At 39.0% G+C, this 27,293-nt stretch overlaps 2 protein-coding genes across 4 annotated transcripts in view; both read left to right on the forward strand.

Annotated features, from left to right (window-relative positions):
- The window catches only part of coro1ca (coronin, actin binding protein, 1Ca), a 33,767-nt gene extending 17,027 nt beyond the window's left edge, over positions 1–16,740 (forward strand). For both annotated transcript variants that reach the window (XM_008418669.3, XM_008418670.3), the window contains exons 3-11: positions 9,647–9,769; positions 11,324–11,453; positions 11,540–11,721; positions 12,581–12,700; positions 12,842–12,946; positions 13,066–13,211; positions 13,403–13,460; positions 13,561–13,803; positions 14,249–16,740. In XM_008418669.3, the coding sequence (XP_008416891.2) occupies positions 9,647–9,769; positions 11,324–11,453; positions 11,540–11,721; positions 12,581–12,700; positions 12,842–12,946; positions 13,066–13,211; positions 13,403–13,460; positions 13,561–13,803; positions 14,249–14,368 (1,227 nt within the window). In that variant the 3' untranslated portion in view covers positions 14,369–16,740. The remainder of the gene's footprint in view (positions 1–9,646; positions 9,770–11,323; positions 11,454–11,539; positions 11,722–12,580; positions 12,701–12,841; positions 12,947–13,065; positions 13,212–13,402; positions 13,461–13,560; positions 13,804–14,248) is intronic.
- Positions 16,741–18,701: 1,961 nt separating this feature from the next.
- tmem119a (transmembrane protein 119a) lies at positions 18,702–25,584 on the forward strand. Of its 2 annotated transcripts, none has more exons than XM_081610656.1 (2): positions 18,702–18,977; positions 23,163–25,584. In XM_081610656.1, the coding sequence occupies exon 2, from the start codon at positions 23,175–23,177 to the stop codon at positions 23,925–23,927; it is 753 nt and encodes a 250-aa protein (XP_081466782.1). In that variant the 5' UTR covers positions 18,702–18,977; positions 23,163–23,174; the 3' UTR covers positions 23,928–25,584. The 2 variants fall into 2 exon arrangements, with proteins under 2 accessions (XP_081466782.1, XP_008416890.2); XM_008418668.3 differs by having other exon boundaries at positions 18,751–18,973.
- Positions 25,585–27,293: the final 1,709 nt, after the last annotated feature.

A 27,293-nucleotide genomic window follows, 5' to 3' on the forward strand; every position in this document is an offset into this window, starting at 1 on the left:
CCAATCCTCTTTAATTTCTGTACAGAAGTTATGCCCTCTGTTGCTTTCCACATATTTAACAGAAATGTTTGTCACACTAGAGAGATCAGTCAGGGAGGAGACATTAGACCAGAGGCCAGCAGCAGGATGATGATGCAGGGTTTTCTCAGGTAAGGAGGGATTATAATTGAGAGAAAGAGAAGGAAAGAGGAGGTTATGTGCAACAACTTCAGCTTTATTGTAATACCATATTATGGCTAAGCTAAAGCTTATAACTGTTTTAACTATATGCTCGGACACTCTTGTGAAAGACATCTTTGATCTCACAGGGTTTTATCCTGGCTAAATAAAGGTTTAAGAAAAAATCTGTAACTTTGACTACATCTTTTTGAAAAAGGTGCCACAAAATCGGTAATTTTAGGCTGCATCAATCACAAAAAAACATTGCAGCATCCTGGAGGGACTGGTTAAGGGAGCCTGGGTTGCTTTAATAGTGGCCGTCAGCTTGAATGTCTTGTTGGGCTTCCTGTATCCCATATTCCTCTTGGTCCTTAAGTCAAGAGCGTTTGCTGGCCAAACACGGACAGTGATGGGTATTAAACCAGAAATGGGTACTTTTGGAAGTGTGGGCTGTCCAGCTGGAAAATTAAATCTGCATCTAAAGAGAATTTTGGCCCATTGAGCAACAAGATAGTCATTTTACTCTTTAGCTCTAATAGAGACCTGTGTTGGTATCTCTGGTTTTGGAGCGGTTTATTAACATGGCTGTGATTGTCTCCTGGATGTGGCTGCTGTTTGGTGGCCACTGAAGCAGTGACTCCATTCAGCGTTTGTAGCTTGTGTTTCTGTGAATTGGCATAGCTTCACAGTGCTCTCATGGCTGTGGTTTTTCTTGTTGCTTGTGCCAACCTTCTCCTGTACTTTTTTCTTCCCCTTAACTTTCTTTTTCTTTTGTTTGATAAAGTACTCTGTGAAACTCAACTTTGTTGATCTTCCATGTTTTACCCTCTTTGCGGTAGGAGTTCATGATATGGACATGTCTAGAGTTTTCTTCATCATCTTGTAGGTCATTGTTAAATTATACGTAAATTTTTATTAAGTGTTACTCTAGTTTCCGGTTCCCCTTAGCAGTAAGCCATAATCGATGCTTAAAACTGAAAGTGTGATTTATTTGGGTTTTGTTTTATTTTAGTGCTGTCACTGCTGCAATCGTCTCACCCTGTCCCATCTTTAATGCATCTGTTCTGTTAGCCCATCTGCTTGTGCTGTGCAGCTATACGTCTCTATAGGCAGCCAGCTGCTCTGGGCCTTTGTCCTGCACTTACTCCCTCTGAAGCCTTTTGTCATTATTGCATTTTAGTATTGGGAGGAGGGGCTGGGGGTTTAGTTTGCTAAGAGAAGTATGATCATGCTCCTTCCCCCTTCACAATTAAGCCAGTCATTGTTATAGTGGTGTAACAATAGGAGTTGAAAGAAATGTCTTTCTACATTCCTATGTTCTCATATATCAGTTTCTTTTTTTATTAGAAATTTGAGTGTCATCAATAATTCAGAGGTACTTGCAGGTTTTTGAGCAAATTTTAAGTCTCATATTGTGATGACTCTTTGTTTGACTCCTTAGGCTGTGGGTTAATGCAGCAGGTTCCCCTGACTCATCACAGATATGATTATTGCTATTCATTCTGTCAGAACAAGAGTATATACATGTATACTCACACACACACACACACACACTCAGGGGGGATCAGATGTCCAGCTAAACAGATTTCTTTTCTCGTCCCTCATGCTTTGAATCTCCACTTCTCATTCTTAGTTGAACACCAGCTAATTTATTCCCTGATTTCCATATGAAGGAAGTTGTGGGAGTGATGGTAACTAGCAAGTATTTGGTGATTCCTTTCTGTATGTACTTAATAGGAAAAGGGAAGTGATTCCAAATACTTTGATTTAAATCTGCGGGAAAAAAATTGACAGTGATTTATACATGCATCGGAACATTTTTAACATTGTTTTAGCTGAAACATTTATTTTCCATGCTGTGCGTGCCCACTGTTATCCACTGTATGTGGAGTTTATTTGATTTGGATTCAGTCCCTCAATGATCCATTCATCCTGTGCTCAGTCTTAGCTTTTAGTAATCCCAGGGTGTGTGTACAATGACACAATATTTGTCCTTTCACACCATCTTTAGTTCTAACCGAGCTTCATTCAGCCTTTGAGTGCATAAACCTTTTGGATGTACATTATATCCCACATCTTTCACAATACTTTGGTCAGTTTGTGTTTAAAGACTTCTGTATTGCTCAGTTCCCTCTGCCTTTACCGCCCATTCCTGCTGACTGCAGATTTTACCATATATGGTCATTCACTGCTCCCTGCCTGACAGGCTTCCAAGACCATTTCCTCATGCTCTGCCATTGGCTGCTTCATGCCGTGTCGGTGCAATTCTGAAATCTGGGATAGGTCAAAATGAGAGAAGCGCTCAAGATGATAGAACTGGGTTGAAGTCGGATGTCGTCTCTATCAGAAAGACATTCATTGTGTTCATAGCCCATATTTAAATAGTTGTTTTAATTTAGTCTGTCTGGGCTTAAAGTTTTTCATATTTATTTATTTTTAAGCAGCAAGCCCTGAATTTAATCTGCTTCATTTTTTACTAAAAACAGGTGCAGACTCCAGTGCGTTTCCCCCCCTCATCCTCTCCCTCCACGTCTGACTAATTAAAAGCATGCTGTAAATGGCACAACTTCAAAATACATCTGGAGTTGATATTACTGCTCCAATCTGGCTGTCCGTTTTTACAGATAAGATGCATTTTTTATGTACTCCAGATTATTTGTAGTAATGTGGACTAATTTTAGCTAAACTGTCTGCACATAGATTTTGATAACATTTGCACAAATGTATTTCCCTCTGTGGATGTACAATATCCTTTATGAGCTTTTTGATCAATAATACAGCAGAAACCCGATGACCCCTGAATGTGAAATTCATTGAAGATTTAACTTGCATGAACCGTCTGATCTCAGCACTTGGACCTTGAACAAACTGGCAACACAATTGGACATGGAAATCGTTATAGTCAAGTCCACAATTATTCATACTTGCAGATTTGGGTTTAAAATTAAGTTGGTTCAACCAAAAAGTTTGTATCTGATGGAAAGTGATGATAATAAATCAATGTAAAATATGTAGAAATCTTGATTGTCAAAAGTCATGTACCTGTATATCCTTATTAATTGTATTAAAAAAAAATTAACATTGTGGCAATCAAACTCTCCTCGTGTTTGCTGACCAGCTTGTTTGGACTTGTACTTTGATGCTTTACCTTTCCTTAATGAACTCGGCCTTTCATGCTGGAAGGCCTTCTTGCCAACACCCCAATCTGAAGATTCTCTATCAGTCAGTTCTGACTCTTCATGGGCCAATGCAACATTTTTATATTCAGTAAATTAAAAGGTAACTTTAAACCTAAATATGTGACGTATATAAATAATATTGAACTCAACAGTCTGTGTATTTATTTCTGAGTTGATCACACATTCCAGAGTGAAAGACGTCTGGATATTCAGATGCAGTCTTCCACATAGCTACCTTTAGAAATGGACAGAGAAATCAGACGGCGGACACAATTTGAATATGTTCAGCTTGACTGAAGACCTTTTTCTTCTCACTACACACACCATACACTAGAAACATTATGTATTGCTAAGAGCACTCTGTGTGAAAATTACTACTGAGTGATTCTGTTAGGAAACGTGCTCAATTTTGGAAATGAAACGGTGAAAGGCCTCCATTCTAAAATTAATACAGTCTGATTAGTTAGTAATGCGAACTGTATGAAGGACAGATTTAAGATGTCGTCTCAAAAAACGTCACTTTGCTCTCACCTACAGGGTGTCGTCAACTCTTCAGATTTTTTTTTCTTCTTTTTTAAGCACCATGTCTTTCATACCAAAACAATAGCTTCACACTCTGGTACTATTGTCATGAAGGACTTTTCAATCTTTAATGTCATTCCTTCCCACTTGGAAGCTCATTTGAGTTTTCTCCCTTCCCAAGCAGAATGACAGGATCTACAGCTCAACCAAGACTAGCCCACGCTAAACTGAAGATCATTGTGTTGTTGAGACTGCCCCCGATTGGCAGCAACATGCTGTGGCATGTGTGTTTGCAGAGCGGGAGCATACTTGGTTTTCTCTCAACAGCATCTATCTGAAGAACTTCAATACTGAAAGTTATCTTTATTATTTCTCCTTTGTTCCACACGCACTTCCAAATCAGTAAATTAGCTCTTGGCTCAATTTCTCTGAATTTAATCAAGTCAGTCTTCTCGCACAATGGAGTATGCACCACTCGTATGCTTGGTACTTGTAGAAGGCAGTTTTATTGTGTGTATTTATTGCATGGCATTGTTCCCCATCATAAAGATAGGCCAAATCATAAATTGTTTAAAAAAAAAAAAAATCCAGGTGTAACATTGTTACCTTCGCTGCCTCGGCTGTTTGCATTAAACATCCATTGGAAGGCTTGTAAAAGTGGAAATTTCCATGGAGCTCTGGACAGTATGCATGAAGACCCTTCAGTGGTGTGTGTGCGTGTGTGTGTAAGAGAATCACATGTTGAACTGCAAGAAAAGGAAGTGTGCAGCCCTCTTATTTGAATGAAAAGAATGTCCTCTCTTGCCTTGAGGGAATATTGTTCATGGTTTTTTTTTTCCCTGTGTGTGTGTGTGTGTGTGTGTGTGTGTTTCAGTGCTGTGCTTTGTATCCACCGCCTTGTGATTCACTCATTTTCTGCAACCATACGTGTTGCCATGCAACTGGTTGTTTTGAGGCCTCAGACAGACATTCCTCTTAAAAGAAGTGTAGTTTAGTCATGAACATGTTAGATATTCAGCTGCTTGGCTGCAGTGTGTGAGCGTGTAGCCCCTGCATCTTGTATGGGTAGCTGCTTTATGGCTTTTAGGTGTGAGTGCATTTCACTTTTTGGATATTCTTTTACTTGGTGGCCACCTTATTTGAAAGTGACTCACTAACACAGTCTGGTAGTGTCATGTTTAGCACTGGTTAGTGTTAGCTAAGGTTACAGTTTGTTAGGGAAGACTCAAACCTACACTATTTACAATTTAATAACCTTAGATATTAGGGCTCAATGTATTGCATGAAAAATTACAATATGTAACATGCAAATTGCTTGGACTGCAAAAAGAATTAGATGAAATAATATGCATCCAGTCTCTTTTCTTGTCATTTATTTTGACACTTGAGCAAAAGAAAAAGTAAAACAAAGTTGTTTCAGTAGTGAAAGAGCAGATGGCAGCCGAAAGCAACTTATTTAAACTTTGAATTGTGTATTTACTTGTATTTTACAGGAGCTGGATAGAATGAAACCCAAAGCAGAAAGATTTCAACATTTCACAATACTGAATCTATTGTATGTGATATCACAACATTGATCAGTATTTTTGCGTATTATCTTTTTTTTTTTCCTAAAATTGAGCAGACCTATTAGCTGGCTGGTAACTAGAAGTTTTAGAAATGGTTTTGTGTCCTCTACTGAAGCAAAGTCAGTTTGATATTGAGTTTAAATTTGGGTAAATTAGGATATCTGCAAGTCACTTTTAGTAAACATGTTTTAAATAAAGATTAATGGACATGACTAAATGTAGTAATATAGCTGAACGATTGAAGTCAGGCGGTCAAGAGGAAGAGCAGCTTTTTAAGCACTTGCCCCATTTCATCTTTAGTTTTTGAATAAAGTACAATGGGACTGGAAACATAAATGACCTCTGCTTATAGCATTAGGAGCCATAACTGTTCCCAATGAACCTGCAACAATCATAACACAGCAATGCAAAGGTGAGAATAAAGCTTGTTTAAATCATATCAGACAAAACAATATGATTTATTTCTGTTTAAATGACGAACAGAAATGTTTGCTTTTAAAATGACTTACAAAGTAACAGGGAAATTCCTCAAAAAAGTAAAATGCATTAATTAAAACCTAAGTCGTGGCGACAATTTCAGAAGAAATAAGATCGGCTAAAAATCTGCATAAAGCTGTTTTACACAGCCAAGCAAATTTAGAACCAATTTTGTTGCCCTTTGAAGAAACGACAGTAATAAAGCGCATCACCCTTTTGTCAGGTTTGCTACCAAGCCCTATCATAACCAGGAGTAGCGGTCACGGAGGTGACCTTGAATCTCTTGTCTACTCTGACTTAACAGTAAAAGTTTTTCTTCAACTTCTTTTCTTTACCGATGCTCCTTTGTCCAGAGTTGTTTGGCATTGCAAATATGGGACGTCTCTATTGATCCAATAACACACAATAAAAACGCCAACTCTTTCTGGGCTGTTCATTTCTAATATTGTGCCTTGCTTCCTCAAAAAATTACATTTACTATAAGGGGAAAATTGTATAAACCCTGAATTGTTTTAATTTCAGATTATTACCTTGACCTGCACTACATTTTCTGTTGAATTATAAATCTTAAAACAAATTAGTTTGCATTTGTAATTTGAAATGCCATAACTCTGAATCGGCTGATCAGACCTCAGAGGTTACAGCAAATTGGTGTTTGCCACTAAAACCTGTTTGCTGCAGCGTTGCATCAAAGGGTGAAGTTTTTGACGTATCTTTGCTCTTAGTAGTCACATATTTTTGGATGCTTTTGGCCAAGCTATGAAAGGTGAGGAAGGTTTTGCTGCTTGGTTCCACTCCTCTTGAGAAAATCAATAGGTCTAATCTGATATCTGATTAAAGTTATTTTGTCCAGCTTTTTCCCATTTCATTTTAGAATGTGCTGGATAACAATAGATTAAAGCATTGACATTTTGAGATGGTTTATGTGGTAGAAGTTAAATTCATTGTTAGTTTTTGTTCATTGACCCTGCACATTCTGTTCCTAAAGTATTTGGCAATGTGAAGGATGAGACATGTGTACAGTACTAATTATTGTGAAAATATTCTTGCATGCCAGAACTGGTTAGACTGTGATGATACTCTAAGGGATGTTGAACTAGACTGAACGCGATCCACCGTATCATTTGGATAGTGTTTTGTATTTTCAATACTCCAGTATCTTAATCAGAGGATTTATTCTCACACTTGTTTATGTAGTTTCTGTCGCTACACCTGGTATTCAGTCCATTTCCTTCCTGCTTTGCATCCTGCTCCAGTTGCCTTCAGGAAATGGAAGAACAGGAATACGTTGATATAAGCTGTTAAGTACATTAGAATCTAATATGTCCGGTGTGCAGGAATTTAGTCTCGTCCTTTTGTTGAAAGTTTTATTTGTTGAAAGAGGAATTTCCAGTGGACTCTGCTACATGTAAGGCCACATTTTTCTCATAAACTACAAGTGTTATCTGACACTGAATGGTGGATCAGAAATTCCTGCCAACAGTGGCGTCAGATTTAGCTTTTTGCCAGCTCTAGGGCAGAGTAGGTTTCTAGGTGACGTGTTCATGGTAAGGTTTAGAACATAATGCAAATATCATTTAATGCAAAGATCCTTTCATTTTTGCATTAAATATGTTCATATGTTAAAAGTTTTGTTTGCTAATTGTAGACTCTGGTTTCCAGGCAGAATCTTTATAGTTTGCCACTATTTATCAAGTCAAAAACCAAAACGCTTCTGTCAAGGTTCCTAACCAGTGTCTGATTTAGAAACAAAATCATTTTCTTCCAAGTAAGGAAACAATTTCTCCAAAAGCACCAAGCTTTTGTTTAACCAAAGCAAAAAATAAATAAATAGATGGCATTTTAGAAGTGATTCTGTAAAAATGAACTTGCTGCTTATATTTTAATTGGAGTATATTACGTTTATTTGTATAGATATCTCGGCAACAAAGCAGTTCAAACCTTACACCATAAAAACATGATACAGTTACAAGCGATAAACAGTACATTTTGTCAAATGTGATATTCAAATATACATCAAATATCTTGATAGAGAGTAGATGACGTTCTGATCAATTTTGTTTTGGATGAAGAGATTAGTTTCCCTGAGAGACTTAGCCTTGCAGCTAGACAAAGGAAACCAGTTCCAAAGAGAATTTAAATCTCCAACATGTCGAAGTACTTCACATTATCAAACCTTTGCTGTTGTCTCTTTACATTTGACTATAATTTACATGGATGCAGTGAAGACCATTTGATTTGGTGACAGTATTTGTCCAGGGATTAAGTTTTAACTCGGCTTCAGAGCTGAAAATGTGGTCTGCTTAACATGCGTTTTTTATTTATTTGTTTACATGAAAAAAGTATTGCAGTAGAGTATAGGCCAGTACAGTCTTCAGTCTAAAACTAGTTCTATTTAAATAATAGACACATGCTAAAGTGGTGGTAGTGTAAAGAGATCTGCTTTGGAAATGGCTCCATTCATCATTTAGCTCATGTCTCCAGGCAAAATCTGTTATCTAAAGTGAAGTCAACCAGAATTATCAACCAGAGGCAAGATATTGAATGTTCACAACCTCTCCACTAAACCTGACAAAAACAAGGCAAACGTACGAGTCAAACACTTCAGTTCTGCTGCGTTCACAAATCCACTTTAGACTGTTTGGGCATTTACTGCCTGTTTTTTGATAGGATCAAGTTAAAGCAGGTGGGAGGATGATGGTATTTATTCTCAAACTCTTAATTTTATGATCTCCAGTGTTTTTTTTTTTTTTTAAAGTTATATTTTTGGGGGACTTTGGTTGCGATGCCATTTTTTGATGACCATCACATTTTATTTTTGAATCAGGCATCATTCAGACATGACTAGTGTACAAACCGTCCTTCTTAAAAACCAAAGCTTTTGCTGGTGAAACAAGAATGGGACAGCAAAGTTGTCCAGAGACCATTTAGTCTCTAGTTTGTCCATTACAGAATATTCAGTTTTTAAGTTTTAATAGCTATCCTTCAGTCGTTCCTGCTTTTCTTCCCGGTACGATGGTGGAGTATCTGCAGGCAGTGCGAGACTGTTTCTGCTATTTGACTGTTGAGCTTTAAATAGAGCCGCTGCTGCAGGGCTGCTCAGCAAGTGACATCATCTGGCCCTGTGGTGGTACTGGAAGTAAACGCAGACTAGGGTGTGTCTTAGACACCCAAGACATTAACCTAAAGGCTCGCTAAGGTAGCTTAGTATTTGGAGAGAACGTGTCGGAACCTGTTGTGTTTAATAAAGCTTTGTGTTTGTATGTCAGAAATTTCCAACCCGTGTAGTTTACGAGTTGCATAAGTAGATTATGTAAAGGCCACAGTTCATTGCTTGATTTAGGGTTTTTAGCTTAAATGTAAAACTAAGTCTTGGCATGGCATCACCACTAATGACGTTCTTTAATTACAATGGCTTAGATGTTGGAGCTGAATCTAATCTGAGTTTACTTCTGCGTAGCTCCAGAAACACTGGGGAGTTTTTTTTTTTTGAATGAATGAAAAAGATTTGTATGTTTTTTTTTTTTTATTATTATTATTATTATTATTTTGGTTCTTTATTGGACAACATTCAGAATATTTCCTTTATTTCTTGCTCGCGTCACTCATCTATTGTTTTTATGTGGGAAGAATCCAGCTGTGTAGGTGAAAGCTTCTTCCTGTAGCTGGGAAGAAGAATTGTCCTGTTTCAAAACACAGACCTGATTCAGACTAATCTTGTTGTTCTGTTTATCTTTACAGTCAGGACGCATTGACAAATCCTACCCAACAGTATGTGGTCACACAGGCCCTGTGTTGGACATCGACTGGTGCCCACACAACGACCAGATCATAGCCAGCGGCTCTGAGGACTGCACAGTGATGGTAAGGTTTACCTTCCCTGTTCTACCTAAAATCACGTATCTTAATTGTGAGAAAACTGTAATGCTCACAATTTGGTTAATGAGTGATTAAAGGTCGCATGTTTTTTTTATTTTATTGGAAGAGGCCTGGCTGTTGTAACTCGCAGATGGGTGCAGGCCTCACCCTCTGGATTAGATTAGACTGAAATATGTGTTATAGGAATCAGAGGAGGGGAATGATTTAGCTGTTTATTGAGCTGAGGTCACTGACTTCTTTTGAGACTGTTGTTCCTCTTTCCTCCACATGTCCTTATTTGGGCTGTTGAATGCAGAGATTAGTTTTCACAGATGAAACATACCAGCTTTGAAAGTTGAAGAAAAGTGCATAAAATTTGGGATCTTGTGATGATGCTGAGGATAACTTTCCCTGTAGCATTGCATTTTTTTTCATGCTTTTTAAAATTAAAATACATTTTTGTTGTGCCTTTTATTTTTTGTGATTCTAGATCATTGTTCTATGGCATAACACTTTAATCTCTTCTGTTTCTGTGCAGTTGATTTCAATATTTGTTTTTGTTTTTTATTGAGCATTTCATACATTAAGTTTCTGTTGGTTTGGTGTTGTACTTCCCTTTAAGGTGACTTTATCCCATGTCTTAGTCAATGCTGCCCCCTGCAGGTTCCTAATAATATTTAGGGTATTTATAGCCTGCAACACTGTATTGAGTCAATTCCATGCTGGTTGCTTTCAGGAGCACAGTGAAGGATGAGATGCAACCTGTGCAGTTAATCTTTTCATTAACTTTTCTATGTAGATGTAACTACTACTACTACAAAGTGTCAGATTTAACTTTAACCAACGAAGAATTGTTGTAGTTGTGTCAGATTTAGCATTACTGCTGGACTCTGAAGCAGGATACACTTACTGCTGGTTTTCAATTCGGAACAAAAATACTTTATTAATCCCAAAAGAAATTAAAATTCAACAGTTCTTAGTTGACTGCATTGTGCCAAGTTTAGATTTTAGAGGTGGTACTATGGTTTGGGTTGCATTTTTTTCAGAGGCACGGCTCAAGTCACAGGAAACTCTTAATACTACTGCACACAAAACCACATTGGATAACTTGCCTGCCCATGAGGGCACAAAGATTTGGTCCATAAGGACATTGTGTAAGTTTGGTGTGGAGGAACTTTACTGGTCTTCACAGATGCCTGACCTCAACCCAGTTGTACAACTTTGTGATGAATTTGAGCAGAGACACTGTGCCAGGCCTTCTTGTCCAACATCAGTGTCTGACCTCACAAATGTACCTCTGGAAGAATTGTCAAATATCCCTGTGAACATTTGTTCACTTTCTGAAGACTTGAAGCTGTTATAGCTGCAAAGGCTGAAGCCTCTGTATCAAGATTGGGATGTCATTAAAGATCATGAATATTTAAAGGAAAGCGTGTCATTAGTTTTGGTGATACAATACATCCTGGACTTTACACACACTAAAAATGTATTTTAATCCAGAACGGCTCTTGGTGAGTGTGCTTTTCTCCTGAGCCTCATTCATATCCTTGTCCATTGTAGGTGTGGCAGATTCCTGAGAATGGCCTCGTGACCGCCATGTCTGAACCAGTGGTGGTCCTGGAAGGCCACTCAAAGCGTGTGGGAATCATCACATGGCACCCAACAGCACGAAATGTCCTCCTTAGTGCAGGTAAGAGCGCTGCATTTGCCTTCAGCTTTTTAAGGCTAAGTGGCTGTACAGGTGCATGTTGTCTGATTTATCGCTGCTCTCACCAGGTTGCGACAACCAGATAATCATCTGGAATGTGGGCACAGGAGAGGCCATGATCTCCTTGGAGGACATGCATCCTGATGTCATTTACAATGTGAGCTGGAACCGCAACGGTAGTCTTATCTGCACTTCCTGCAAGGACAAGTCAATCCGTGTCATCGATCCCCGCAAGGAGACCATTGTTGCTGTAAGCCACTTCCAGATAAATTGTTCTGCCTGTTTATTTTGCTCAAAGTCAGAGGTAATTAGAAGTGGATTTTAAAAATGCATTAGAACTGGGTTGGTTGTTGTTATTGTGGTACAGAATGCAGATTTATTTTATTGCACAATTATGCTAAAACTAGGTGTTGTCTGATTGCTGCAAACATCAAGAGCCCGATTGGAGACAACAAATGAATACATTTGGAGAAATGAAAACCACATCACACCTTGGTTTTAACTTTATACAATCAGCATATCATTTTCTGTAATTTTGGTTTTCAACTTCCTGACTGCATGCACATGCATTCAAAACTCAAAAAAGGTGATTTATTTTTTTCAAAAATGTTTTCAAACACATTTAAATTCAGGTTTAGCTGCAGTCCTAAACTTGGTCTGGTTAAAACAACAGCCTATGAAAACTGCTGTTTTGGGAAAGGCACCACAATTAGTAAATTATTTTTAAAGAATCCGAATTAACTGTCAGATACAAGTAGACAAGTAGAGGATTGCAGATTTTGAAAGGAGCAATTGGTTAGTCCAGATGCTGGGAAAGCAGCATAATGTCCTAAAACCAACCAAATTAGAAGACATTTTTATTGTGCTTCATGATCTGTGGAATCTGCAGATAAGGAAACTATTAAAGCAGTTTAGTTTGAATACGTTATAATCAAATACCTAGAAAAAAAGTCTTGAAATTTGATTCTGGAACAATCAGAAAATGTTTAAAACGAGAAATATGTAGGAACACTTTTATACGCTAATATTTTCACTCTGATCATGTAGCATAGAGTAACACAAACTGGTAATAATGGTATCATCAATAAGCGCCTCTTTGTACTTCGCAGGAGAAGGAAAAGGCACACGAGGGCGCTCGACCCATGAGGGCCATTTTCCTCTCCAACGGCGACATCCTCACCACCGGCTTCAGTCGAATGAGTGAGAGGCAGCTGGCTCTCTGGAATGTGGTGAGTTGTTTCATATCCCCTCCAGGCCCCACACATGCAAAGTTATTCTCTTGTGTGTCCCTCAAGAATCGGAAGGATCCTAAACAGCTTTGTTTCGTAAAGCTCCGACTATATTTATATATTTTTGTCCTGTTTCTCCAGCAAAACATGGAGGAGCCGATGACCGTCAACGAGATGGACACGAGCAATGGGGTGCTGCTGCCCTTCTATGATCCAGACACCAATGTTGTTTACCTCTGTGGAAAGGTGCCTTTTCTTTTCAGCCATCTGTTACTCGCATAACTGACATTATTAGATTAGTAGGAAAAGATTTTATTTGATCTTTTAAGCAGCAGGAATAAACCAACGGCTTTATTTCTCTGCAGGGTGACAGCAGCATTCGTTACTTTGAGATCACGGATGAGGCTCCGTACGTTCACTTTCTGAACACCTTTGTGAGCAAGGAGCCACAGAGGGGCATGGGCTACATGCCCAAGAGAGGCCTTGATGTCAATAAGTGTGAAATCGCAAGGTAAGCAAAGATGGGAGGAAGGACATCCCTCGTGTTCTTTCCATAACCTCATTTAATGCTGTAGCCACTTAATGACTTCACCACTAGGAGGCAGTAAAGTCATAATGATGCACTTATATCCAAATCATGGTGTTATGCTGTCATGTAATGCACTGGACTGTGAATAAAGCAGGGTGTATTTGTGTTGTCAGGTTCTATAAACTGCATGAAAGGAAGTGTGAGCCTATTGTGATGACTGTACCAAGGAAGGTGAGTCCACAACCAAGTTGGCTTAAAATCTTCTTTCTCCGTCATTGTGTGTTGGTCTTGTTGTAGATGTCGTTTTTAATATCTTGTCCTTCCTTGCCAGTCGGACCTGTTCCAGGACGACTTGTACCCGGACACAGCGGGACCGGACCCTGCCGTGGAGGCGGAGGAATGGTTCGAGGGCAAGAACGGAGACCCCATTCTCATATCCCTAAAGAACGGCTACGTTCCCGGCAAGAACCGAGAGTTCAAGGTCGTCAAAAAGAACATTTTGGACAGCAAGGTCAACAAGAACACGGAGAAAACGAGCCCTGCCAACAAGTCTGCTTCTCCAACTCCATCAATTGTGAGTTGCATAATTTTTTCTGTGTTTTCCTATGTGTAAGATTGTCACTTTAAAATGTCTGGTCTGTTGTGACTTTAAACTGCTGCACCTTGAGTCTGGAGGAGTAAAAGAGTAATTAAGAAATATTTGAAAGTTTTGTGGGTAGACTGAAGAAGAAATGTATAATTTTAAAATTGGATTTACTGATATTTTTCCCCCAAAACTTTGGTTGGATGGAAAAAAGGCGTGTTGGTTTGAAACTATTTCTGGACGACTTAAATACTCAAAGAATTTATATATCCAGAACTGGCTGTTTTCTGTAGTATTTTTCTCTTTTAACGTGTGATCTTTTGAAAACAAATTAATTTACAGATAGGATAGCTAGAAATCAGCCTGAAAAAGCGAAATTGGTGCCCTGTTTTTATCAAAAAAGGTAAGATTCTCATCTGTCTCTTGTTCTTTACAGAAATCTGAGGCAAAGATGGAGGAGATCTTGAAAGAAATCAAATCCCTCAAGGACCTGATCAGCAGTCAGGAGAAGCGAATCATCAAACTTGAAGAGCAGATGTCCAAAGTTGCCATTTAGGGGCCATTTATCCCCCCATCCCACTACAATTCAGGACGTTCCTTTAGCTGGGGACTTCAGGGTGAGCGGGAGCAGTAATCCTCCGTCTGTCTGACGGCGTTTGGTCTGAATCCTGCCAGCCAACGATCCCCAGCGACATTCCAGATGAACTTTTTCTTAGCCAGATCCCAACCCTCAGTCTAACACAGGTGGAATAAGAAGGATTTGGTAAATTTAGCAGAAAGTACTTTAGCTTTTTGATGAAAAGAACATTCCTTTTATTCTGTTTCAGTCTTTTATTTCCCCTAGCTGATTTAAAAAAGAGGTCTTAATTCGTCTCATTTTAGACTGACCAAATCGACAACAGTTCCACATTTTTAAGTAGGTGCCAGTGTTTTGTGTTGGCGTGTCCCAAAACGAAAATGTTGCCAAATTGAAATTGTTTACACCTCCTGAACAGTATTTCCTTTCTCTTTCTGTGAGACTGTTTTAGACTCAAACAGTGAAGTTTGGTGAAGTGGACCGTTTATATAAAGAGGAGAATTTAATCATTTTACTACTATGAAAACGGGTAACGTAGCTGTAAAATGATTGAAATTTAGATACCGTTTAAAGAAAACGCATTCCAGTTTTCCAGTCAACATTAAACGGATAATATCCCAAACGACAAATCCCTTGTCTTAGTTAAACCTGCACAAATCTATCCATGCTTTCTTTTCCATTGACCTCCATGTAGACATGCATACCTTCCCTTCCCGCTACATTCACATGAATTCTGAAATTATTGTAGGAAATCACATTCCACTGATCTTATTTGGACGTTCATGAAAGGACCAAGAAAAGTTCCCGCCTCCTCTCTCTGCAAACGGTCTGCTGTAGCAGCTCTGTGGCGCTGGTCACCTAGTTCATGCTTTATGTGCTGCACATGGAAAGAATAAGAAGAGCTTTTTTTCTTCCGTCTTTACCACAAAAACTGATTTGTTTTGTAGGACCTGCAGCTTCCAATCTCAGTGTTTGTTGTAAACGGTCTTGCTAAACCCACATGTAGTTAGTTTATGTTTTCTGTATAATTAGAGAAGAAAAAAAACACCAACAACAAACTGATTTATTTCAGAGCATCTTATGATAAAGGTGGATGTTATAGAAGAAGCTGTTCATGATGAAAATCACGGGCCTGGATGTCCCTGCTTTGTTTCCATCTCAAAGCAAAATGAAGGTACATTACCTGACTATAATTTGGGAAAAAACGAACAGTTTGGATACCGCTTACCTGTTTTTTTTTGTTTTTATTATTACTATTCTGTTTCTTGTTCCAGCTGTGCTTGTCTCCCTCTTAGCACTTCCACTTTTTAAATCCTGAGAGTTAATTCTGTCCTTAAATCAGTGTAGTTATTCCAAATACCAGAACCATTGGATTGTCCAACCGGAGTCGTTGCGGTCCAAAAGAAGCTCTATTTTTCTGAGGTTTTAGATTTGTTTCCCAGTGGGAAGCTGAGACGGGTTAATGGTTCAGTCTGTTGTTTGCCTTCGTTAATTAACACTGTACAGACCTGAAAGTGCCATAGAGGAAACCCTGAAAGTGTGTGTCGGAGGTTGTGTAGTGAATGGACGAATTGAAAGGTGCCTGGATTTTAAAACCACTTTGAGGTGCTAAACTTTGTACTGACACCCTGTTCCTAAAGTGCTGATGACACCACCGAGTCCTGCCAGTCATTCTGACACGTACACCAGGCAGCGTCTTCGCTCTCCGTTCAATCTGAGCATTGAGCCACTGACATTCTGGCGTTTTTCTTCTTGGTACGGGTATAAAAATCTTTTTAAAATTGATTTCAAACCAAGAATTTTGCGGCTGTAGCACGGCCTTGGAAGTCGGCGGCCATCGGGATGCACTTTGAGCAGCGAGTTGTACATTAACGGTAACAGGAAATCTAATGAGGCTGCCGCTCCATAGATTTTATTTTATAGCATGGTTGGTGCAAAAACTTTAGTATCTAACAGCAATCCAAAGGGATAATGTAGGTGGAAGTGGCGCTGAAAGATAGGTGTATGTTTGTAATTAAGGTTTAGAAAAATGAGTGAAAGCTGTGTAAATATGATCAGGAATCATTTTTGTTTTTTTGTGGTTGTGCTAAAGAGGGTGTTTGTATGGGTGATGGGTTTTAAACGTCTTCCCCCTCCCCTCCTGTTTTGTGTTCCTTGCACCTTTGCCCCCGTACCACCATAAGAGAAAAGCAGAACCTCCATCGCATATGAAAAATGAGAAACTAGATCAGACAAAAACCAACCAGGACGAAAGCCTCTGTGAGGTCTGCTCAGCTTCTTTTGTTCATTATCCTTGCTTCAAATATTGGACATTGATTATAAGAAAATTAATAAAGAATTTTTAAAATGAACTCGCTTTTGAATTATTTGTCCAAGTATTTATTGAGTGGGATTGGAGGGCTTGATAGGAAAAGGCCTGCATTGATTTCAGATTGTAACAGTTTGAATCACCGCAGGACGTTTCTCGTACTCCGTATTGTCAAAAGTATTTACTTGTCTTCCTAAACAAACATGAAATAAGATCACTGTGATCTGATGAAGCATGTTTTAGACAATTATTCATTACATTTTATATCCATTAAGTAGTTAGTGGTATGTTAGACAGCAGTTATGATGCACAAAATATCATTGCAGATCTCCAATTGTGACGAAGAAGTTGCCTTCCATTCCTGGGATGAAAATGAACTCTGGATGCCAAATGGACACGTAAAACTGGAACTAGTAAATAAAGCATTGATCCGTCTCTTAGAGTGAAGAATGAGTCGTAAATTGAGGGAGGATGGACGAGAGCTGTGACGGTACCTCCAGCACCCTCTAGTGACGAAGCTGAGGATTGACAGATGACTTTTTTTAAACGTTTAGAAAGTTTAGCTGAATATGAATGAAGTTTAAAAAAAAAAAAAAAACTTTATTTACAGGCTAGTGAGGCTTTTGGCATTGAACTGACCAGCTGCCAAGGCCTTGCAAAAGTGTTTAATCTCCTGGTATGTTTTCATTTTTATGACCAAAGAACACACAAGACAAGTTGGATATAAAGTGTAGTTTATAAAATGATGTCTCAAGAATTAGATGTTTATTTGTTTAAGCTACCGATCTGCAGCTCAAATGGAAGTACTTCAAGTAATATTTGTTGTATACTCCACCAGTCTGGCCTTTATGAAAGAGCTGCATTTGCAGTTAGCCAGGAGGGTGCTCTGGCAAGATGAGACCAAAATAAATCTTTTCAGCTGATGCGCATGACTGTGTGGTGGAAAACTAACATTACGCATCACCTTGAACACGGCATCCTAGTTGAAACAAAGCGGTGACGGCATCATGATGTGGGATTACTTCTCTTCAGCAGAGACGGTGAACCTGGAAAGGGATAAGAACAGAGCGAAAGACTTGAGCCTGGTGTTTTAGTTCACCTTCCAGTAGATCCAACACTCCAAACATACAGCCAGAGCCACAATTAAAGGGTTTACAGATGAGGGTATATTTTGTGTTTGACCCAGTCAAAGTCCAGACCTAAATCTGCACTGAAATTGTGATATTTTGCTTCAATAAATGAGTGAAGATTTCAGTCTCCAGCTGTGCCAAACTGCTAGACCCATTTCAAACATTCAGCTGTAGCTGGAGTGAAAAATGGTTTTCCACATAGAACTGACTAAACATGGATAATTACAAATATGTGGAACATTTTTCTAATTTGCTTAATTTTAAAACGATTGATATTTTAGTATAAAAAAAGCGTTTTAAACTGAAGCATAACCCTTAAAGGCAAAAACGGACAACCAAACGGTTCGTTTTCTGCGAGGCGGTAAATCACTGCTCATAACCTAAAGTCGAGGTCTTGTGAAAGAATTAATTTCACTCAAAGGGACATGAACAGCTTTGAACAAAAGCCTTTCATGTTCAAAGGTAAAGACACGAAAATGGTCCTTAAGTTTATATGTTCACTTAGCTTGGTGTGTTTTTGGGAGGAAACTGGTGCTTTTTCTTCCCTGTGCTGCCTTCCAGAGTAAGGCTGTAATCACCACGGTCTTAATTAGAAAGGACTCGGTGGGAGGCAGGGACTGTTTGGTCAGACTCGCCCCAACAAAACCAGAAATAACCATTTCTGCTAAAACACAAGACCTGCGCACCTTCTGCAACATCACTGCAGCTGCTAGGGTTAAAGTGTCAGACAAACTTTGGGTTGAAGAGAAAAACGCAATGTGCTGAAATAAACACATTATGTAAAAAAAATAAAAAATTTTTAGGTGATCATTTTTATGCTAAGATAAGAAATTAGTATTATGGACAGACTTGATTTGAAAAAGGAAAGTAAAAATCCAAAATGGCTCCTGCATAAACTTGGATGGATCCTGAGGATGGAAAGCTGAGAACGAGGGAGGAGACGCTGAGGATGGAGGGCTGGGCATCATTTTGCTCTGAGGAGACATTTTAAAGCTGAGTGAAAAAACTAAGTATAACTTAGCAGGGAGGGGTGGAATATCCTCACTCTCTCCTTCTTGTTGCTTTGTCTCTTCTCTCTTTTTATCAGTCCGAACCTTTCTGCTCTGCATCTGCTTCCCAGTCAAACAAACGAAGGAGAGTCCTTCTGTAAGTATGTCATTAACTTTTATATTTAACTTACGAGCACAGATAACGGAAGCTTCATTTGGACATATGTGTCTTTTTCAAGCTTACTTGTGTTTTTAAAACCGATAAAAAAGAATTGCCTTCTTTACTAAAATGTGATGTTATTTAACATAATACATACATTTTATTTAAAACAGATGTAGATATTAATTGTTACTATTTTTATTACATATTCAACATTTTGGTCTGCAAATCTTTTCTCTGTACAAAAATAATTTAACATTTGTTCCTCTTATCAGATTCTCAGATTTTGTATTGATGATTTATTTGCAGACTGTGTGTAGTTTAAAAGAATCTTTTAGATAATTACTGACAGTTTTATAGACTTTTATGTTCGAAGACGACCATAAAAATGGGCTCCTAAAATGGCCCTTTTAGCTCCTCACATCAAGGATAGTCTTATTCTTGCCACTAATAATAGTAATAATAATAATTAATAATAATAAAAAAACATCACCAGCAAAAAATATATAGATACGTTTACAGCTCTGGAAAAACTTAAGAGCCCATTGCACTAAATGGCCTTGAAAACCTCCTGGTCAATCCACCTATTATTGATTTCTGAACTCTTCCTGAGTTAAAACATTAGTGTTGTTGTTTCTAAATCGATATGAATTTGTTTTCTTTGCATTATTTGTGCTCTTAAAGCACTGTGTATTTTTTGTAATTTTGACCATTTCTCATTTTCTGCAAATAAATACTAAATTTTTGCTTGGAATTTTTCAGACATGTCAGCAGTTTATAGGATAAAAGAACAATGTTCCTTTTACTCAAACACAAACCTATAAAAAGTTAAATCAGAGAAAGTGATCATTTACATTTTTTTCAGAGCTGGATATATATTAAGAATAAAAGTGTCTGAGACGCTCGCTGTATTGTAGATTCAACTAATCAGTTGTACATATAATTTAGTGCATTTATTTATTCTTTTGTTTGTTTGTTTTTTGGGGTGGGAGTTGAAATTTTAGGCCATAATTGCAAAATTTTATCTTCTGTTTTTCCAGTTCTAACATTTCCAACATTAAATGATTTCAACACCTGGTGAAAGAAAAAGAAATGGAATCACATCTATTGGAGGACAGACAGTCCGTCAGTTATTAAAAAAATGTACAAAAAAAGAATACTTTTTATGTATGAAATTGACACTGCACCTCTTCATATTAAGTAAACAAATTTTCAATGAAAATTTCATTTACTGGTTCCTGTGTGAGTCTGATTCTAAAAGTGAGTCTGTACTTAAAACATTTTACTGAACTTGAACAAATTGCTGCAGCTTAGGGACAGGAGACATGATCCCAGCTGGAGAACGTTCAGTAGAAAGAATGAAAAATGCTATAAAGCTCCTTCACTATGATTAATCAGAGCGCTGCTTAAAAGTCTGGTTGTTTCAGGAGCAAGAACAAATAATAAAAATGTTTGTTTCTTAGTGAAACATATGAAAAACAAAGAGGACAACCAGAACAAAATCAAGCATATTTTTACCCATTAGTTATATGGGTTTACATGTCAGCGTAAATGAAATGGGCAGATGGTTACTACCTTCCTCAGGACAACCACAGATGGACAGTGAAATTTTAGACACTTCTTTAACTTTGTAAATAAGTTTTGCAACAATTAAGTATTTATAGGATGTTGACGATAGATTTGCCACCAAGCAAAGAGCACCACAACATTTCTTTTGAAAAGGCAAAGCGACCTGACCTGCAAGTAGTTCAAATCTCCACCTAATCAAAATTTGAATCACAAATATAAGAGAAAAAAATATATGCTTAACTTGGCTTCATCATGCAAAGCTGCTTTTGGGGAATACTAGAGCTTCACTGATTTTCATTTTTTACAAAGAACTGAAGCTGTCAGGAAAATTCAGCAGAGGTGCTCCGAATATTTAAGTTTTTTTTTTTTTCCTCAACTTGATGTACAATTTTAAAGTTACCTTTTTGAAGTACTTTGCACAAAACCAGAGTGATCATCTGTTAAATAGTTTCATGTTTTTGCAATTGATTGAACATCTTCTAAATGCTGCGGTTCCCTTTCTGAGTAAAACTATTGAGACTGGAATAAATTAGACAAACTTCAGATAAACCCGTTTTTATAAATACAGCCCTTTGAATACTATTTAAATTTTCTAGCCCCTCTACGTTCATCTTGAAGATCATCTGATGATCCCTAATGTAACACAGCACCTCTGTTGTGCTCCCTTGGGGGCTTGTGGAAAACTTTTGATTTTTTTTTTTCTTTCAAAAATGACTTTCTTCCTCCATAAAGACTAGAGACAGATTCTCCCACCTGAGCTGTCGATCTCTGCAGCTCCTCCAGAGCCACCACAGGCCTTGTGGCTGCTTCTCTGGTTGTTGGTCTTCTTGTTAAGCCTCTCAGTTTAAGTGGGCAGCTGTCTTGGCACATTCGTATTTGTGCAACGCTTTTTCCAAACCTCCAAGAACTCCAGCTGCATTTATACGAGATTAGCGGGCTCTACCTACTACTCCGATTTGGGGAGTCAAAGAGGACTGAATACAAATACTTGATGTGATTTTAGGTTTTTATCCGTAAAGATAATTTTCTTATAGTTCCCAACCATGCACAACTTTGTGTCTGTCTCTACCATAAAATCCAAATCAAATGACTCTTCAGGACTGTAGCTGTAATGCGACAAAAACATGGAAAGCTCAACTTTTCCAACTCACACGACGCGACCGGTCGCGTAAATCTTACGTCTGCGTCACGTCGGCGTGGAGGCACCTTAGAAGATTTAAATAAACTCTGAAAAAACTGAGCATTGTCCTATCTGATCTCTGCATGTTCCTCTCTTACATGGTGACTGAGTGGTAATCTCAGCCCCGTGGAGATATTTTGGAAACGTAAATTTAGCTGTAATTGCCAGACTCAAGAGGCAGAGCGGTCATGTATGGCTGTACATCCAAGGATGAAAACCCAGCCCACCATGTGGTCCAGCAGAATACACACTGCATGTTTGACCACACAAGCAGCGGAGGGGTTCGCACTGCTGCGCCACGGCGAGCTGCAGCAGCAGCAGCTTCGCTCCAGCGCGATGCTGATTAGAGGCTTGTTTTCATAGCTTGGCGCTTCATAATTATACGTCAGATTAGGAGAAAAAAATGTTGCTAAACTAATGGCAGCTGGAGTTTTCCTTATTAGCGAGAGAAAATTCAGTGAAAACCCAAGAGGCACCGTTTGGTTGGGGAGTTTATTCAGTCAGTTGGCCCGTTCACAAACACAGGTTTTCCTGGAAGCAGAAATATCTCCCTCGGGTCTGAGCTGCTGTGGGCGGGTGTACACCAGCTGGTGCCCGGTGTAAATATAGAGGCCACAGCCACAGGTCTCCCACGCCTCTGTGCTCCCACTGGAATAAAGCTTCCTTCTGGCTTTGGTGTGGTGGATGGGTGGCCTCCCTCTACTTTACAAATTATAAGGCCAAACTTTGCCGTCTCCACCCCAAATAAGTAATGGCTACTCTGGAGTCGGCTGAAATAGATCTGGTGCAAAAGCAGGGAGAGGCAGAAAACACGGACACACCAGAGATGGAGGAAGAGTTCTTCACGAAGAGACGTCTCACAAAAACATTTAAATCTAGATGCACAACGCACAGGTCTTTGGTAGCAAAACAGAAGCTTCTTTGTTATCTTATAGCGAGCAAAAATCTTTGGTCATAGTAAAGATAAACACGTTAGACCTTTATTGTCCCTCAGAGGGCAAATTAATCTCACCTTTCTTTTGTGTTTCATTTCCAAAAAGACATAATCGTATTAGATCTTTTAACAATTTAATTACATTTTTCATTAGTTTTTCTGTCCACTCCTTCTGGCAGGACCTAATGTTGACTTCCATTTAGATACTCTGGATTGTCATATAGTCTGGATAAACCAACGCAAATTATCTGTCCAGTACCATTTTCAAGAGAATTGTAGTTTTGCGAGTCAACACTGACCTAAAAGTGTTTCGGTAATTCATTTTTTTTTTTAATAGCTCTTTAAATAAGGATTTAAGGATTTTTGTCAAACCCTTTTTGATTTTAATTCATTCATGGATTAAGTTGTTTATTGAAACACAGTGGCTTACATTTACTGCTTCAAATGTGACTTTAGAAATCTGTTTTCTTTTTAAAAAACCCCTGATTTTGCCGTTGTTGTAGGACCCGCCGTTGATGATGAAGTCCCAGCTGGTTTTTCCCGCCTCCAGCGCCGCTCTGCTCTGGCTGTGCTGCGGCCTGTGCCACTGCAGTCCTCTGTTCTACAACATATCTGTGGACGGCAGCGGCGACGAACCCGAGCTGGAGCTCATTTTCCCCACCTCCTTCTCCACACGAGCGCCCGTCGAAGTCTCTGCTGCCACTCCTCCTCCCAGCCTCACCAACACCATCACCACCACCATGATCCGCCTGAAAGACTTTGTCCTGAGCCGAGTGGTGGACTTCCTGCAGGAGAACCTGCTCATCATCATCGTTGTTACCTCTCTTCTTATTGTTTTGGTCTTCATCATTTGCTGTGCGTTCGCCATGAGCCATAAGCGCAAGCTGGAGGCTTACAAGCCCCTGCCCAGCCCGCCCAGGAAGTACGCCGCCAGTAAAACTGGAGCTCGCAAGAACTCTAGCGAGCTCCAGGAGAAACCGTACGCCGTGGACCACGTCAAGAGGGTCCACGTTCAGGGTCCGGCTTCCCCCAAGCATCTGCGCGTGCCCTCCAAGGAGCTGGTGGGAGACAAGGGAAGAGACGTCAGGTCGTCGCCTCGACAGGAGGTCAGGAAGGTCAGAGACACAGAGGAAGTGGAAAAAAGGCGGGAGGAAGTGAAGTTCAAAGAACCAGTGAAGCAAAGGGAGGAGGTCCAGAAGAGCGCCAGCCCCAGCGCCAGCTCCAGTCACCCGGTCTGCACCTGCCACCTGAAAAAATCCAACCACTAACACACAGCCGAGGCAAAACGGGCCAGAGTGTCACTCAGAAAGGAATACGTTTAGGTGAAATCACACAAGCTATGAAAAGTCTTTACGTGCAAAAAATTGGAATAAAGTCCAACAAAAGACAGAAAGCTGAATGTCTTACTGAGCGGGTCTGTAATTCATCCACAGCGCCTCGGCAGGTTTCATTACCAGGATTAAAGAAAAAACAAAACAAAAAAAAACCTCTATACGTTTATCTGAGGGAAAGGAAAAGCTGTGCAATTTGTAAACAATGCAAATAGTGGGGAAATCCTAATGACAAGGAAGTGAATGGATACAAAATGGGTGGATAATTATGCACATAATGTGTATGAATTCATGCACTCAGCAGCACCCTCCACAATTACTGATGCCTCTAGTTAAGATGTGTGGAAGATCTGTAAACTTGTCAAGCTTCGTTTTCCAATAATCCAGTGGCTGTGATATTTTTTGTTTCAGCTCCGTCTGCAGATATCAACACATCTAGGAGCGTAACTTTTATTTTAGCCATTTCCTAACTAATGAAGACCAAAACACATCTGCCTTGCTTGATCTTGAAGTATAGATAAGGCAATGCTTCAAGTTTTACAGATGCAAATAACTATAACACCTTTAGTTGTATTTAAAAATATACTTTTATTCCTTATTCATGATCTCCCACCATGGAATAAATTCTGCCAAATGAATGAAATGGTTGAATTTTTCTACATTTTTCAGGTGAAATGATGCATTTTGTAGATGAATTCATTTAAGAGTTTCTACACATCTTCACCACGGGGGTCAATAAACATGGAGTGCAGTGTAATTACAGTACATATTTCACATCAGGCTGATGCTCCTCAATACTTTGCTTCATGAAACCACATCACCATTTATTACTTATAGGTCATAAGGCAGACATGAGTAACAATGTCTGATATTTCTAAATATTATTTGACGGGACTGTGAGTTTAAAAGATCGTCGTGGCCAAGCACAGGTTTTTTTATGTGGGGAAAGTTTTACCCCAACCAGAAAATCTCCGCTTTGTGTTTTATTTTAAGAGCTTCAGAGCTGAACCAGCCTCTCAAAGCAGCGTCTTTGGTGACGTAAATAAACACATAAATGCCAGTAAACATGACTTGATGAGCAACAATTATTCTTTTCTTTATTAATATTAACTTTCATATTTACCTCTACTTTAGTGTTGTTATATGGTGTCTTGTTGTATTTTATTTCAGAACCCAGTCAGGAAACAAACATGAAGAATTTACATTAATTTTATTTCAAAAAATCTTTTAACTAAAAGAGAAAAATATTTTTATTTTATCCTTCATATTTTTGTGTATCTGCATTGCCACATGGAGGGATGAAAAATAGTCAGAAATTAGGGTTCGTTATTTTATATTTATATATTAACGTCTGTTTTTCTGTCTTACTGTAAAGAATAAAAAAATGAGTCAAAGTTAAGTGATTAAATGGATTATATTTACACCGAGCATCTAAACTTAAATAAGTTTGTATGTTTTGTAGGTTGTCATTTTGTCATGCTGAAACTCTGTTTTATCCGAACCTCACACTGTCGTCCTCACACGTTGCTTTCTCTGTGACATTCTACAAAATGGCAGGTTTGTTTTGCTAATGTTTAATAAAACTAAAGAAGGACGTGTGTTTGTCATTCTTGTATGTGCTGCTACTCAATTTTAAAAACACGCAGCCCTGAAGACATAAAATTAGGAAAGGCAACAAGGTTCCAAAAATAAAGGACGACTTCTCCATAAGCATCACGTTCCTCTGAACATCTGTAATTTGGAGCTGCATCCACTCAGGGATCACAGATGACTGCTTTAAGGTAATTACACAGACAAAAGATTCATAATATCTTCTGCGACAAGACAGAAGATCTCCTTTAATCTTGCTGACACGGCAGGAAAGTCTTGACGAGGCCGTTGACAAACGCAACTCTAAAAGCAGGAGAGCAGAAGAACGGATTGGTTTCTGGCGCTGACGAGACGGTCCTTTGTTCCCCACCGGCTGCTGTACAAGGTTCTTTAAATATTTCAACAGATGTAATCCAGATACATACACGCCTCCTTTGGCCCCTTGTATTGTCTGCACAAACGACACACACTGATTTGTTCCAGTTTAGGGTTACAAACAAATAAAGTGGCTATTAGGCAACATGCAGCATCCTCTGTGGATGTTGACAGAGACTCATATGTGTTTTGAAAAGAAATGAAACTAAACGATTTTCAGTTGCAATTAACTGTAGTGGAGTGCCTCGAAAAATTTGAGAGGCTGATACTGTGAATAAATACACGCTTTATGAGGAAGCTTATAACTGTAATTAATCCACAGCTTCTTGTTTCTCGGGGACTTAAAGACGATGTGACACGGAGGCTCATATGTCTCAGCCTCCTCCTCCAAAGGGGAAGAGGAGAAAACATGCCACTCAAGTGAGGCAAATTACTGTCGAGCTTCGTGAGTCACAAAAATTGTCTCAGGAAAAGAGCCGTTTACCCTAAAATGGCAATGCTTATGGTCAGAGCAATCATTACAGAGAGTTAAAGTAACTGCAATTGTAATAAACAACACAAACTGGACCCGAGGCTGTCCTGTCACCATGTAGTGGAGGATGGTAAACAAATCACAAAGTTAAGCAAAAACTCCTGGTCACCAATACTCCACAACAATCATTAAAAAAATAAAAATAAAAGTATGGTGGATGAATGGTGATGTTGCATTATTTTCTATTATTAGGCTTTTCCTTATAATGCATCAGGAAGTTTTTGAGTTGTGCTTTTGACTTTGTTCTGAACTTAAATTGATTTTTTTTAAAAAGAAGAAAAAAATACTGCCCCCATGTGACCAATTCAAGCACTGACTTTTCCTCCCCCCCCACACACACACAAGTTTCACCATTTGTTTTTGTGATGGGATTACATCTGATTTAAATAAACCATGAAAGTAAATCTGATCGGAATCATGAGCTGGTTAGAACATCAGAGATCAAAAATAAGATGACAGCAGCTCGCAATCAAAAAGCAGCCAGGTTGGCAGGAAACGTGAGCCCTGACAGAACCCACGGGTCAGATTCCCTGCTCTTTAGCCGGCAACGCTCTAAATAATTCGAGAAAGTACTCCCCCTTCACTTTCACTCCTCCCATCAGGTAGCAGGAAACACAGAAACCTTCTCTTGTTAAGGAGCCCCGCTCGTGAGAATCAGCGTGTTGGATTTTGAACGAACCGGGCCTGCAGAGACCTCAGCTACAGAGGACACCTGAGATGCATAGACCTTCCTATTCCTTTCTCAAACTGATTGTTTTTGTGTTGTTGCCTGCCTCTGATAAACAATAGGACCTCTCAGTCAATGT

This window comes from Poecilia reticulata, chromosome 9 (genome assembly GCF_904066995.2).
Source record: "Poecilia reticulata chromosome 9, P_reticulata-male-v2, whole genome shotgun sequence".
In the NCBI taxonomy this organism is placed as follows: domain Eukaryota; kingdom Metazoa; phylum Chordata; class Actinopteri; order Cyprinodontiformes; family Poeciliidae; genus Poecilia; species Poecilia reticulata.